At 50.6% G+C, this 15000-nt stretch overlaps 2 protein-coding genes across 18 annotated transcripts in view; one reads left to right on the forward strand and one right to left on the reverse strand.

Moving 5' to 3' along the window:
- The window catches only part of SULF2 (sulfatase 2), a 119153-nt gene extending 112327 nt beyond the window's left edge, over nucleotides 1-6826 (forward strand). For all 3 annotated transcript variants that reach the window (XM_045444322.1, XM_045444323.1, XM_045444324.1), the window contains exons 12-21: nucleotides 50-278; nucleotides 400-496; nucleotides 877-971; nucleotides 1941-2000; nucleotides 2343-2512; nucleotides 2689-2831; nucleotides 3878-4001; nucleotides 4680-4713; nucleotides 4914-4967; nucleotides 5857-6826. In XM_045444322.1, coding sequence (XP_045300278.1) covers nucleotides 50-278; nucleotides 400-496; nucleotides 877-971; nucleotides 1941-2000; nucleotides 2343-2512; nucleotides 2689-2831; nucleotides 3878-4001; nucleotides 4680-4713; nucleotides 4914-4967; nucleotides 5857-5887 — 1037 coding nt within the window. In that variant the 3' untranslated portion in view covers nucleotides 5888-6826. The remainder of the gene's footprint in view (nucleotides 1-49; nucleotides 279-399; nucleotides 497-876; nucleotides 972-1940; nucleotides 2001-2342; nucleotides 2513-2688; nucleotides 2832-3877; nucleotides 4002-4679; nucleotides 4714-4913; nucleotides 4968-5856) is intronic.
- Nucleotides 6827-7344: 518 nt separating this feature from the next.
- NCOA3 (nuclear receptor coactivator 3) overlaps nucleotides 7345-15000 on the reverse strand; it is a 140431-nt gene continuing 132775 nt past the window's right edge. For 6 of the 15 annotated variants that reach the window (XM_045444311.1, XM_045444310.1, XM_045444307.1 and 3 more), the window contains 5 exons: nucleotides 14269-14373; nucleotides 12792-13047; nucleotides 11516-11690; nucleotides 11033-11174; nucleotides 7345-10726 (listed from right to left, as the gene is read on the reverse strand). In XM_045444311.1, the coding sequence (XP_045300267.1) occupies nucleotides 10715-10726; nucleotides 11033-11174; nucleotides 11516-11690; nucleotides 12792-13047; nucleotides 14269-14373 (690 nt within the window). In that variant the 3' untranslated portion in view covers nucleotides 7345-10714. Of the gene's footprint in view, nucleotides 10727-11032; nucleotides 11175-11515; nucleotides 11691-12791; nucleotides 14005-14268; nucleotides 14374-15000 lie in introns of those variants that run through there. The other 9 variants (XM_045444313.1, XM_045444312.1, XM_045444314.1 and 6 more) reach the window with 4 other exon arrangements.

Consider the following 15000-nt stretch of genomic DNA (forward strand, 5'->3'; position numbering starts at 1 on the left):
AGCCAGCCTGCCCAGCCCCCCTCACCCAGCCACCCGCTGACGCCCACAGAGTACAAGACCGGCTACGCACGGAACCGCTCCGTCCGCTCAGTGGCCATCGAGGCGGATGGCGGGGTGCACCACAGAGGCCTGGACGACGCACCCCAGTCCCGCAACCTTACCAAGCGGCACTGGCCGGGGGCCCCTGAGGATCCGGACGACAAGGACCCCGGAGACTTCAGCGGCACGGGGGGCCTCCCGGACTACTCAGCCCCCAACCCCATTAAAGTCACACACCGGTGAGAGTCCAGGCAGAGGGCAGGGGGCGGAGGGGGCAGGGGGGGCCTTGGCAGGGACGCCCCTGCCTCGGGCCCCTGGCTCGGCCCCCTCAGCGCACACGTGACCCCTTCTCCCGGGCAGGTGCTACATCCTGGAGAATGACACGGTCCAGTGCGACCTGGGCCTGTACCAGTCCCTGCAGGCCTGGAAAGACCACAAGCTGCACATTGACCACGAGGTGAGGGGGGTCTGGGCAGGGGGCACCTTCTCACCACCACGAGCTCGGCAGGGCCATCAGCCACATCCGGGAGGCAGCGAGGCCGGGCCCTGGGAGCGACGCTTCCCCAGAACCTCCGTGGAGGGGGCAGCGTGCTCACCTCACCCCCCTTCTTGCTTTAAAGATGCTCACATGACTTCAGCCCTTCCGCCAGCCCGGGGGGGAGACAGGTCCTCCCGGCTCAACCAGCTCTCGGGAGCCTGGTCACTTCAGCAGGTGGAAGGGACCAAGGACCCCTCAGCAGCCACAAGTGCAGGCGGTGGCCGGGGACCCCACCAGGCCGTCCCTGCTCACCCAGCCCCCCAGAGTTTCACGGCCCCCTTGCCTGTTCTCTGCCCCAGATCGAAACCCTGCAGAACAAAATTAAGAACCTGAGGGAAGTCCGAGGCCACCTGAAGAAAAAGCGGCCAGAAGAATGTGACTGTCACAAAATCAGGTGAGTAGCAAAGAGACCCCGGGAAGGCCCTTAGTGCTCCTGCAGGACCCCTCCTGGGGACACACAGCCTCCCCTCTGTGACTCCTTGCATTATCTTTAGATCCCTATCTCCTCCCTCAGAGCAAGGGGAAAAATCAGTAATAATTCAGGTGCCCGTTGTCCCCTGGGCCGAGACCACTGCCCTCAGGTGGCCAGCCAGACGCCAGGCATAGGCGCTGTGGTCTGAGGAGCGCGCTCGCTGTGTGGGGCCGGCTTCCGGGAGGGGAAGGAGACTCCGCCCACTGCCCTTCCCAAACAGTCCTATGGCCCGAGGTGCACAGTGCCAGCTCGGGGAACCCCAGCCCGGGGAGGTCACCGTCCAGCAGAACTGCTGTGATGACGGGCTGGGCTGCATCTGTGCTGTCCGCTAAGGCAGCCACCAACCACACGTGGCTGTTGAGCTCCTGAAACGTGGCCAGTATAACCGAGGAGCTGAACTTGGGGTTTTAATTCAATTGAAATCGCCACAGGTGGCCGGTGGCGCCGGCGCCACACGGCGCATCCGCAGTCTCTGCCACCTTCCGGAAGAGGCTTGCAAAACACGGGTTCCCCTGGGGCTGGCCCTAAGCCAGCAAGAGGTGGGCGCGGGCCTGGGGGGGGGGGGGCCCAACCTGGAGATGATTAAGGCTGAAGCCACGGGGAGCCAGGCGCAGCTTCCAGTCCCCGCCGACTGACACCCACCCTGACCTTCCAAGCCTGGCCTGCGGCCTTCAGCCAGGGCCCCAGCTGGCATCTGCAGAAAGGAGCCAGCCAGGGAGCTGCCGCGCTAGGGATGGTTCCCACCCCAGCACTGCCCCCAGAAAGTGGGACAGGGATCCCAGGGCACCGCGGTTTGCGCGCGCGCGCGCACACACACACACATACACACACACACACACACACACACACACACACACACACACACACACGAGTTGCCCTGGTCTCTTACAGTTACCACACCCAGCACAAAGGCCGCCTCAAGCACAAAGGCTCCAGCCTGCATCCTTTCAGGTAAGGGCGGTTTAAGGCTCAGGGGAGCTAATAAAGCGAACAGAAGAGGTCCAGGCCCTTCCTGGGAGGTCAGCACAGCCCTGGAAGAGGCGGGACTCCCAGAGTGGCTCTCCGGCGCCCCCTCGCGGCTGGAGGAGGTGCTGCAGCCCCGCCGAGCAGGCCGCAAGGGGGCCTCAGATCAGCAGTGGGTCGGTCTCGGGTCGTTCGCTTGGGGGCCCCTCCCCGGCTGGCTGTGCATCCGGCTCTGGGCAGGAAGAGCAGAGGCTCGGGGTCACGGCCCCCCAGGAGGCTGCAGGCGGGGGTCGAGGGAGGTGTGAGGGGTGTGGCCCTGTGTGCCCCTAGGAAGGGTCTGCAGGAGAAGGACAAGGTGTGGCTGCTGCGGGAGCAGAAGCGCAAGAAGAAACTTCGCAAGCTGCTCAAGCGACTGCAGAACAACGACACGTGCAGCATGCCGGGCCTCACGTGCTTCACGCACGACAACCAGCACTGGCAGACGGCACCGCTCTGGACACGTGAGCCAGTGGACGGGCGGGGGCAGGATGGGGACCGCTGGCCCCCAGCCCGGGGCCTCTCGGGGCGGGTTCCCTGACAGCAGCGGCTCCAGATCCAGACAGAAAGAGGCCCGGGGAGGGAACCCGTCCCAGGCGGGAATTGCCCACTCTGGGCCCGCTGTCCCTTCCCTTGGCAGTGGGGCCCTTCTGTGCCTGCACCAGCGCCAACAACAACACCTACTGGTGCATGCGGACCATCAACGAGACCCACAATTTCCTCTTCTGCGAATTCGCAACCGGCTTCCTGGAGTACTTTGATCTCAACACAGACCCCTACCAGGTACAGACCTCACAGGCTGGAGATGTGGGGGGCGTGGGCCACACAGGTGCTGCAGGGCTGGGCCCCCTGAGGAAGTGACAGTGAATCTTCAAGTCCCACGGAGTCCCTGAGGCAGAAGTGAGTTCTGAAGGGACTGGATGCACACCGGGGCCCTCTCCCTCCATCTTGCTGCCCCTGTGATCTGGGTCCTATACAGCCTCCCCCTCTAACTTAGGCACCTGGGGGTGATGACACAGGCTTTATGTCGAAGACCCCTAGAACTGGAGGGCTTTGGGGGCCCCTAGGATCAGACCAAACCCTGCACACTTGGGCGCCTGCAGGGACCACACAGATAACGGGACACAGCCAGCGCTCACGGGCACCGTCTTAAGCGTTTCCGTGTATTTAATCATCGGAACACGTCTGTGACCAAAGTGGCCCAGAACATGGAAGACAAAAGGAGCCACAAGCCTCTGGCGAGTGGACTGCACGTGTCCCTTCTGAACCACACGGTCCCCACGGGGCCCTTCGCACTAGTGTGGCCTCGGTACTGTCCGATCTGTGTTTCAAGAAATGCCTGCAGTCGCTTTATAGGGAACCTGATTTTTAAATGCCAGCAACTCTGCGTTCTTGTTCTTTGTTGTCACTACCATACAGGCTCCCGGTCTTTCTCCTTAGGTGGGTCGTGCCCATGTTTTACAAAGGGGGTGTCAAAGCACGGCAGGTCCCTCACCAGTAGCTCCCAGATGAGGCAAGGACCCAGGCCCCCTCCCCCTCCCATCACCAAGTGGCCACTCTGCAGTCAAGAGGAGGGGGGCGGGGGCGGGCAGTGAATGAAGGTCTAGAGCCACTGGTCAGGAAAGTGAAGCACACAGCGGGTGGAGAGCGCCTGGAGGGGCTGCAGGCACAAGGCAGCCCGGACTGTGCCCAACTCCAGCCCTTGCAGGATAAAGGTCACCATCCCAGCACACCTCCGCTCCCCCTGCCGCCCGAGGGAAGTCCCCCGGTTGGCGGAAGCCGAGGGGATCCCTGCACTCACCATGTGGATGACCTTTTGTTCCAACCAGCTGATGAACGCGGTGAACACGCTGGACAGGGACGTCCTCAACCAGCTGCACGTGCAGCTCATGGAGCTGCGGAGCTGCAAGGGTTACAAGCAGTGTAACCCCCGGACTCGAAACATGGACCTGGGTGAGCAGGCGCTCCGCAGCGGGGCCTGTAGGGAGCGGGGCTGCCGTGGGAGGGGGGAGGTAGGAGGTCACGTCTAGTCTGATGGATGAACCTGGCATCACCAGGACCTGGTGAATCCTCCCCAGCAGCTGACCTATCACTAAGGTCCACCAACCAAGGGCCGCGTTTACGAGAAGCCCGATCGCCCGTTTATCGCCATGTGCCAGTCACTGGGCTAGGTGTCGTATGGTCGTTATCTCATCACCGTTAAAGTGACCAGGCCGACTGATTCCAAACCCACACACCTGGTCACGCTGCTCATTCTCCAGGAACCTCGCTGAGCGCCAAGACCCAGGCTCTCCCCACCATCCCCTCTCTCAGGCCCATGGCCTTCTGTCCCCTGTCACATAGGTGTCCCTGCCCATACCTGCCTCCCCCACCGTGACCCAGGTCATGAATAGATACATGAGGGTCCTAAAGCTGCTAGGACATTAGAGTACAGGCAATCGACAAGTTTCTGGGCAAGCTCACGTCAGGATTCAGCCACTCTGTCTGCCTGGGGGTCGCTATCCACATCAGGAAAAAAAAAAAAAAAAAAAAGCCTAAAATGTTTTTAAAAAGAGGCAGTTACAAAGTTTGTCATTGCTTGTGCCACCTTTAACCTAATGTTTCTGTTTCGCTCATTTCTGTCTCATTCAGGACTTAAAGATGGCGGAAGCTACGAACAATACAGGTATCAGTTTTTGTTGTTATAGCCTGGGACGGCTCCCCGATCCTGGCCCGTCTCTGGTCTAACCTCTGTGGCTCGTGTGCGGCTGAGGCCCTGCCCTTTCTCTGGTCTGCCAGGGGCCTGGTTCGCCCACCAGGGAGGGGGAACTCGGTCTTCCTAGGTGAGGCTAACACCCATTCTCCTTTTGACACCCAAAAACACAGGCAGTTTCAGCGTCGAAAGTGGCCAGAAATGAAGAGACCTTCTTCCAAATCGCTGTGAGTTGAGGAACCAGTTTACCGGTGGAGAGCTGGTCTGCCGGGCCACGTTCTGGGTGCATGCCATTTCTTTCGTAACCCTCTCTGCTGCTGTCATGAGAAGGGAGCAGGAAGTCTTCCTGTGTTTCAGATTAGTACCGTGTTTCATACACTGTTGTTCTCCATAGAGTAACTTGGGCTTGGTAAACTCCAGGGAGTCCGTACAGGTCAAGAAGCATTTAAATGTCCGACCTGCCCGACATCTTCAAGGCTGTGGCTGCAGAAGGGTCCCCTGGTCCATGTCAGCAGCAGGGCAGCCTCACTAGAGGGCACCTGAAATATCCAGGCCACGGCATCTCTCTCCAGTGCCAGAGAGGCTGGTAGAGGGCCGAGACTGGCAGCCTAGAAAGGTCACCTCTAGTCTAAGGGGAGCAGCACCGATGGGAGGCGGCTTGAACCCTCTAATTCATCATGAAAATCCAAAAACGCAGTTACGGGTCAGGATTTTTTGTTAACATTGGCAATTCATTTGATGTTAAGTTGCCAGGCAGGCAAACAGACCCCCTTGGTGTACTGCCATTTGCAACTTCTGGTCTGTTTTTTCCTTCTTCCTTTATATGCATATAAACCCCCCTCTGTAGCTTTAATAGGATGACGGGCCAGCTAAGCATTTGCCAGGTCTACATCTGAACGTCCTCAGTGCCTTTACCAGCGTGTGAGCCCAGAGCCAAAAGTCTGGATGACCGGGTGGGAGCAAGCCCATTCTGAGGGGTCTCGAAGGGTCTCGAAGGGTCCTCCCCGCAGCTGCATCCTTGAAGCAGAGGGTTCCAGGCTTCAGGGCTGATCATTGTGTCATGCCGCCTCTGGGCTTCTTAATCAGACGCTAAGAGGAGTTTGCTTTGTTCTACAGGGGACAGCTGTGGGAAGGCTGGGAAGGTTAAGAAGCACACGAGGGCCTCCAAACCAGAGGCACCACCTGATCGTACAGACGATGAAAACCGCGGACAGTCTCAGGCGGGCCTGCGCCGTTGGGCGGGCCACCTGCGCTCACAGGACTTGCTTTCAGTCAACACGGCACACTCTGGAAGAGAACTGTCGGGAGTAGCTAACTTCAGGAAGCCCATTTTTGCCCTGCTTTTGCTTTGGATTATACCTCACCAGCTGCACAAAATGCATTTTCATATCAAACGGTCACCACTAACCCTCTCTGAGAGGCTGACGAGGGAAAAAGATTTTCTTGGAAACTTCCCCCAACGGTGAAAGTCACTGGAGTTTTTTTTTTTTCTTGTTTTTGTTTCTTTAAATCATGGGGGAAGAACAACCCTGTTTTAAACCCTCCTCCTCTTTTAGTTTGTCACAAAGAAGGACGAAGACAAAGCAGGACAGGAGCAACCTGCAGACGCTGGGAGTGGTGCAGAGCTGACGGCCGAGTCAACAGCACAAAAGAAGGGACTTTTATTTAGCACCACAACCCAGGTCGCCTCTGAAGAAACGGACTTCGCTGTACATATGTGACTATTTACATGCCACCAGCGTGGGAACTCTTAGGGGAATCTAGTAAGAAAACGCAATTTTCCAGAGTTGTGCTGTCAATAAACGCTCTGCGGCCGGTGAAGAAAACCCCTCGGCCGTTGTGGACATTTCTGTTCCCGACCAGATACCGTTTCTCCTAGTATTTCTTTGTTATCTGTCCCAGAACTGATGTTTTTCAAAGTACTGAAAAGAAGTGAAGTCGATGTATGTCCCCGGTTTTCACAAAATTGTGTTTGTAAAGACATTTTGTAGTCTAAGTATTGTCATACAATGTTCAAAATCCCAGCCAACGACCAGCAGTTGGTATGAGGTAACCTTTGACATTTTGTAAAAGGCCGTTCTTGGGAGTTTTTTGGTGTGTTTGGTTTTTTTTAAAAAAAGCATTCAAGATCTACCGGTCAACACCTTTTTCAAAGGAGACACCTTGGGTTTTTTAGAGGGGGAATAGATGGGCGTAAATTAATGACAATTGACCCTACTTCAGGGACCTCACAGGTAAGTGTCGCATTACACTGGCTTTAGGACCTCATTCTTTAAAAAATGTTAATCGACGGCAAAGCGATTCACCCTAACCAACCCCTCTCTGTGCAGCAGCTAGTGTAGCCTGGAGAAGGTAGCGGTCAGAGGCCAGGGGCGAGAAACAGGAGGACCCTCTTCAGCCACCACCCAATGTGACATACTTCTCACCAGACACTGGAAATGACCCCGAAGTGCTCACCTTTGAGAAGGGCAGCTCCATGCTTCTCAAGAATTCTGTTAACCTTAGAGAGACTGCTATTATTTGAAACAGGATTCTTTAACCTTCTCTTTTCCCCTTGAACCGAATAGAGACTTTAAAAAGAAACAGAGAGACAAGCCCTTGGGCTTCAATTTTAAATAGAAACCTTTATTTACAGTGACATCCGAAATGATCAGCAAAGCAGTCCATCTCATAAGTTATCCCATGTGGTCTGTATTCTTTGCAGTGTAAAGAATGATTTAGATTTTTAAAACCAACATTTAATGTAAACTTGATTGAAACTAAATTCATTCTCAATACTATACGTCAATTCCTGAGAATTTTAAATATTGCTCTCAGAAAGACCTTTCCATCATTGAAATTCCACACATTGGCAAGAGAGAGAGAGAAGAAAAAAAAAAAAACACCTTGCTCGTTATTGTTAAACAGTTGGCCTCCGAGCTGAACAGCAACTCCTGTTCCTCCTGAAGCAAGGGTTTTGTCCTACAGGCTTCATGCCTGTGATACCCCCACTTGTGAATCAAACTCCTGGAACCAGACAGGCATATGGACAACGGGCAGTCCATCCAGACGGCAAGCACGTATGTTCTGTACTACCCCCCCCACACACCCCCAACTCACCTAGATATTAAATACCAATTAACTAAGCAGTCCTGGTGATTGATATTTACACCTTTCCATCAAGATGCACAATTTAGAAAACTGGCATAATATGAACATTCACAATGAATTTCTATCTGTTTTCTTAAAGGAAGAAACGTGTCTCCTTTATATCATTTTGATCTTTATAAAATATATATATATATATTTATATTTATATATCTTTGGATTCAGCAAAAAAGTAGGTACTGGAAATATCACACATTCTAAAAGCAGATGAAACGGATACCAAGGTTTAAAAAAGTGGGGGGTAGGGGTGAGGAGAGGTAGGCAGCCAGAGTACAAAGAGAATTATCCAAAAAAGATAAAAGGGCAATAAAGGTAAAAACAAATTATTTCAAAAGACAGCATCTATTAAAAGAAAGATCAAATTCTTAAGTTTGCACCAATAAAATGAACAAGTAGAAAATATAAAAACTTATAATAAACTTTCTTTTTTTCCCATATAAAAGGGGTGCTGCCTTCCAGTTAGCCTGGAGCTGGGACTGAGGAAAAGAATCAAAAAACTTTTTTTTTTTTTTTTTACTTTTTAAAAGTCAAGAAAGGTAAGAGCACCATTCTGTTTCTCCCCACGCACCCATGACTTAAACGAGAAAAGTTCAGATACCTGACACGGCTGTAACTATTAAGACAGACTCTTACTCGGCTACGCCTCTGTCTCCAGACAGGAGAATGTGTTATCTAAAAAGTACAGGCCACTATGATGGAAGTTGATGGATTTACAATCTTAGATTTATTTTTAACCGGGTGGTGGGGGAGACGGTGTAAAACCCAAATCTATTCCACTGGTGGTTCTGGAAATACAGGTTTTACTTACACAGAAATCAAAGAAATGAAATGATCTTACCTTCAGAGACACCTAGAAAAATTGCCTAAACACGTATGAAATAAAATAAAAGTGAACTGGCTCTCAGTTATTGCTAGGAAATTGACACCAAAGCTAGCAGAGACCTTTGAAATTCACAAGACATTTTTAAAACCCAATTTCACTCAGCTATTTGAAGCTAATAAAGTGAACCAGATAGAAGGAATTAAATGGACTTTTTCTCTATCCCCAACGGACTAAAACAAGAGTCAAAGCCTGACAACAGCACAAAAGGGGCAGGGGCAGCGGGTGCAAAGGGACTCGCTCTGCTGGACTCCAGCTCTGGAGCTCGACGACCTGGCTGTCCTGGAGGCTGAGCTCCCTAAGGAACCACCGTGTCGCTCCTCTAGTTCTCAGGGATGAGAACACATCTCAGTGATGAGACAGCCAAGCAGACACCGGAAACCACACATCAAGGGTTCAACCCCTGAGATCTCAATGTGGGATTTGGGTCCTAGCAACCAAAACCTTACGGAAACTCCTACAACCGATGAAAGGCAATGTATTTCGATTAAAAAACAAAATACTATGAATTGCTATTAATTTATGGACCGCTTAAAATCCAAGATTCTTTTTTAAATCGCTTGATCTTTTAAAATTCTTGATTTTTTTTTTTTAAGTTTATTTCCCCCTATCTATTCTTTCCCCTAAAATTAACAAAGTGCTTAGTTCTGGTAGAGGAATTTAAAAGACAAGTTGAAAATGCCTACATCTAAACAAATGATCTTTTTCGAAAGCATTTAAGATTAAGAGACTGATAGGGAACCATCTAACACTAGGGGGGCGGGGGGGGGAGGTGGGGAGCTGCAGACCACTGCCCCCCCTCCCCCAGGCCAAAAAATTCAGGGGCTGTCTCTTCTGTTTGCAGCCTCACCACACTGAGCTTACTGAAGTCAACAATGTTAAATATTTAGCTTCACAAACTCTGTAAAAATGAGTTGCCGTGACCTGCAAAAAAGGTATATACATATTTTACATAATACAATATCTTAAAGATCGTATTTACAAAAGAGAATCTATTCACAGAAACACTGCAAAATTCTGATTCAGAATGCAGTACCTGGCCTTGGATTTCTGCAGTTTATTTTCAAAAAGCATTATTGCTCTACCATATAGGCAAAGGGTGACACGGGTACTCTCGACGACGACAAAACAATCATAGTTCTCGTCCAACTGATTCGTTCAGACAAAAACCGGGCGGGAATGTGGTTCGCCATTCCTCAAGACCTCCAGAATATTGCATGTATCCATTACTCTTTAAATAAAGTGCACTCAGCTGCACATTAGCATGTGAAAAAACTGCTATGCTGCAATTAAATACTGTCATTTCCCCTTCTGCAAAACCATAGGACATCAAGGACAGTTCCTGGAGGTGAAGTATTCTAGGACGTTAGGGACAGAGGAAATTCCTATTTAGGAAAAAGTCCAGGACAACCAAGAACAGGATTGGAGCAACTCAACACAATCATTATAGGACAAGCCAACTTCTCAGGACAGAGGGTGGGAACACGGAGTATGTGGTAGCGACAAGAACACGTGAGGGCTGGGGCTGTGCTCTTTACCTGCTGCTGCCACTAGAGAGACCAGGCATCCTAATCTCGCCGTACTTCTCCAGTGTTCTCTAGCCCACCCACATTTATCTGAAACACTGACAGGCAGAAAGAAGGGACACGGCAGAGTTTTGTGATCAGTAACACTCCGTACCTCCAGAATCACATCCCTAAGAGGCAGAATGTCAAAAAAATATTTGTTTTGAATCCCACGATACACAGAAGAAGGAAAAATCCAGGTAGACATCGCACTTCAATTTCAAACCCAGTCCTGCTCCAATGACATCACTTGGAATACCCTTCACAGAGATCAAAGCTGGTTCCCTCTTCAGAGCTGGCAGGTGCGTGGGACAATTCTTTACTTCCAATAGTTCTAGTGCAGTGTCATTTCTACAGTGACTTCCTTGGAGGTGTAGAAGTGTCAGCAATATTTCTGTTAGCAACCAGAAGACACGTTGAGTAAAACATATGCTCTGCACAACACAGAAGAATCCATAGGTCTATAATGATGGCCTGCAACCTGACTCTGGCTGACTCCAATTCCTTAGATCTCACATTACCGAAAACATATTTAATGGCCCAATGCCTTCAAACCACAAGTTTTTTCAACCACTATAGTTCTGAGTTATACGCCCAAGTTAAAAATCTGCCGAGGACCTTTAGATTACAGTTGAAGTTTGGGTTCTCTCAAGAGAAAAGGAAAAATTTTTTGAGAAAAGTTCAGGCTAGAGCCCCATACCTGATCAGGACCCATGGGCATGCCAGACATGGGCATGGGGTTCACGTTCACCTGTCCCATGGGACCACTGCTGCCATTCATGTGCACCATACCGTATGCTGCGGGGTTCCCCTGGTGGGCAAATGGCTGCTGGGGAAAAGAGCTGTAAAAAGAAGTGTGAAATTACCTCCTGGCTCATTCTAGTAACACCAGACATGCACGCAGAGACCATCACAACTGTCAAATGTTGCTGTACTTAAGCAGAGAACAGGAGGAGAGAAGATTCCCTGACTGCCTGCCTTCTAGGTTTCACAGCTGTGTGCAATCAAAGCTTCCTAGGCATGCGTAGGGGAGGAAAAAGCCTCAAAACGGATGAGCCAAATACCACACTAAGATGAACCCAGGCCTTTTGATCTCTCCATCCACACAGAAAAATGCAGAGGTTAATTTCCTGAATTTCTGGGCACTAGAATGTGAATGGCTTTTAAAGTCTCTGTTCTTCACCTGTTCCTGGCCAGGTTTCCTGATGGCCAGCCTTTTATTTCCGAGGACTGATACATGGGCGCGGTCTGAGGGTGCTGCATCATGGGATTCTGGGAGGGCCCCATTCTTGAGGGCATCATTGCATTGGGAGGACTAGACACTCGCCCAAAAGCTGGATCTGGCTGTTGTCCCATCCCTCGAAAAAAAAAGAAGAAGAAAAAGCAGAAATTATAATGCTAAAATGGTATCTTCCTTAGAGTATCAACTGTCTATAGAAGCTTTATGTTCTTTTCTAAACGTGGGAGAACGTCAGACAGACAAGATGTAAAGTGCCACAGGATGCTGCCTGCCAGTTCCTCTTGCTTCCCACCAAGACTGGAGGAAGGGGCTCACTGCAGAAAGCATTTGGGTCACCTGAAGAGCTGTTCCTTCGTGGACATTTCTGTGTGAAAGGGATGCCGCTTCCTGCTGTTCACATCACTGTCCCTCTGTCCCAAGCTGGCAGGAGTGCACTGAAAATATGATTTCCCCAAAAGACACCTCTATCCCCGTTCCTACCATGTTCCTAGTCTCTCTCAAAGACTGACCTGAAAAGGTAATGTGTATTATTGTAATTAATACACCCAAGTCACCAAGGAGAGGAACCCAGAAGCCCACCCATCACTCCTTTGTGGCCAAGTGCTCAGACTGTAGGGTTCTACCACACTGGGACATAAGGGGGGAGGGGGGGGAGGTGTTGTCTTTCTTCCAAATCAAGATGTGGGGAGCTGAAAAAAAAACAAGACCTGAAAAAAAATAAAAATGCTTAACCCTGATAGAACATCTACCTCAATTACAATCACCTGTGCACCACCAGAAACATTTTGGTGTGTTTCTTTCAACGAATCAGGTTCTCTCCATTCGGACTACCCCCTCTGTGATGCTGCATGACCATCATCTCTTGTTAGGGGTGCTCTAATTGTCCTCCCTTCTTCCACTCTCTCTTCTCGCCTTCTAACGGACATGCCTCACAGGCCTGATGACCTTTCCCCAGTGCAAACATGTCTATTAACATTCAGTGACTCCCCACTGCCTTCAGAATATCACCAAAACTCTTCATCTGATCCGGCCTCTGCTTGTCCCTTGTCTGCCTCATCGGTCACCATATCCTTTGTTCTGTTGTTTTTAGTTAATTCTGTCTTCCTTGTGACTAACAGAGGGAGTAAATAGGATTTTGTGTTTAACATGCAACAGACCTATGAATCTTATGACCTTAGTAATGTCACTCCGGGGAAGACATTCTCGCTGTCAAATTTACCATAATTTGGCGGGTATGGAAACTGCTGGGGAGGGGCTTGTGGCATCACGGGCCCTGCCAAGACCCCATCCATGCTGGGGGAAGCGGTCACGTTGGGGGGTGGGCTGAAGGCCTGGGTTTGCTGCTGCTGCTGTTGCTGCTGCTGCTGCTGCTGCTGCTGCTGCTGCATCATCATGGCCACCCTCTGCTGTCGGAAGTGATGACTGAGCAGCTCTCTGCTGCGCTGGGCAACCATCTGGGCATTAAGAAAACCCTGCTGATACCCCAAAAGAGAATGTAATTACACAGAGCCAGAACCAGCCAATTCCATACATGTAGTACCACCACAATACATTAGGTGCGAAAAATCACCCGATGCCTCTCTTCACAAAAAAGGAAAAATGCACGGTTCTCATCACGGTAAAGGCGTTCTGGTGAGGCGACGAGGTGCAGAACAGGGACCTGGAAATTGTTCAGGCGAGTCATCAAGCTTTAACACAGAAAACATTTCTCAAAGTGAGAGAACACTGAAGGGTAGAATGTGAGGACAAACTTTTCAGAAAATATGAAATAAAACTACAAGAAGGAAAAAGGCAGCAGTAAGAGTGCAGGAGGAGGGGAGGCACAACAGAGCACTCCCCAATGGAATGGGGTGACCCTCCGGTAAGCAGGAATCTACCCCAGAAAGGGCCTGTATAGTCTCCTTAAAGCTTCTGAAGGGAGAGACGGAGGGTTAGGAGCAGCGGTCTGGAGGGTCCGGAGGTACATGGTCCAAGCCCAGAACCAAAGAGCTGATTTGGGCCCCATCAGCTGGAAGAGAACATCTCCAAAAAGCAAACTCATCTTTTTGGAGGGCACCCTAACTCAGCTTACTCAAACTGTGTTATCATCAAAGTACTTCCGAGTAGGCTTAAGACAGTAAATACTGGGCATTTCACAGTGGGTTGTTTCTCTACAGTAATTATGAACAGAATTTCTAACCACAGTAGAGGACTTCCGGGTGGTCATCTGCCTCATGCACATTAATACCGTAGAACAGTCTCCACCTTGGGCTGGAGGTACAGAGAACTTGAACATCACCCTTCCCACTATGGGAAACAGGTCATCTCAGAGGTGATCCTTGAGAGTAGGATTATGTATTATTTATTTTCTTCTTATAACCTCAGATTTTACCCGGCGAGCGCGTGGTTTCAAAACCCAGAAACAGAGAGAAGTTTCCAGATTTACTGAATTCCTAAAAAGTAAGTGATAGCTGTTTTCACAACACAGCAAATGATCACAAAGGGAATTAATTAGCAAACACAAAATAGCGGTTTTAATAAAAGAACCTCTCCTCCTGACTCTTCCTCATCACCAGCAAGACAGAAGAATGGAAGAGGGAGTGTGAGGAGATGGTGGAATGATTTCTTACACCAGAAACTTGCTGTAACACACGTTTACTGAGGGCCAGTTGTGGAGCAGGCCCCACAGCAATGCACTTGGAGAGGTCTGTTCTCACCTGGGGATTTACCTGGGGCTGCATCATGGGCCTCATCACCGCAGCACCCCCAGCAGTGGGGTTTTCCATTTTCATTTCCAGTGCCTGACGGCTCTGATTCAAAAACTGGGGAGAGACAGGCTGGTTAGGATGGACGTGGACTATGTCGATGAGCCCCAAACAGCTTTCCAAATCCTCGGCACCACCCGGAGAGGTCACGATGCCACCTCCAACCCGTTAACCTGGCCACGTCACATCTACACGGAACCCGCACGCTTCCACACTTCAAAACAAGTTCAGGCTGAGGGCGGCCTGGCTGGCTCAGTCAGTGGAGCATGCAGCTCTTGACCTCAGGGTTTTAAATTCAAGCCCCACGTTGGGTGTAGAGATTACTTAAAAATAAAGATGTAAAATCTTAAAAAAAAAAAAAGGGGGGGGGGGGCGGCACCTGGGTGGCTCAGTCGGCTAAGCGTCTGACTCGATCTCAGCTCAGGTCTTGATCTCAGGGTCGTGAGTTCAAGCCCTGTGTTCAAAAAAGTTCAGGCTGAAAAGTCCTTGGCGAGCATTTGAAGCTTTATTTGGCATCAGGAGGAAAAGTAAAAGTGTAATTGTGCAGCTTAAAGACGATCTTTGGGGCACCTGGGTGGCTCAGTCAATTAAGCCCCTGACTTTGGCTGAGGTCATGATCTCACAGTTCAAGGGTTCGAGCCACAGATCAGAGCCTGAAGTCTGCTTCACATTCTGTGCTTCCTC

The sequence above is a fragment of the Leopardus geoffroyi genome, chromosome A3, assembly GCF_018350155.1.
Source record: "Leopardus geoffroyi isolate Oge1 chromosome A3, O.geoffroyi_Oge1_pat1.0, whole genome shotgun sequence".
Classification (NCBI taxonomy): Eukaryota; Metazoa; Chordata; class Mammalia; order Carnivora; family Felidae; genus Leopardus; species Leopardus geoffroyi.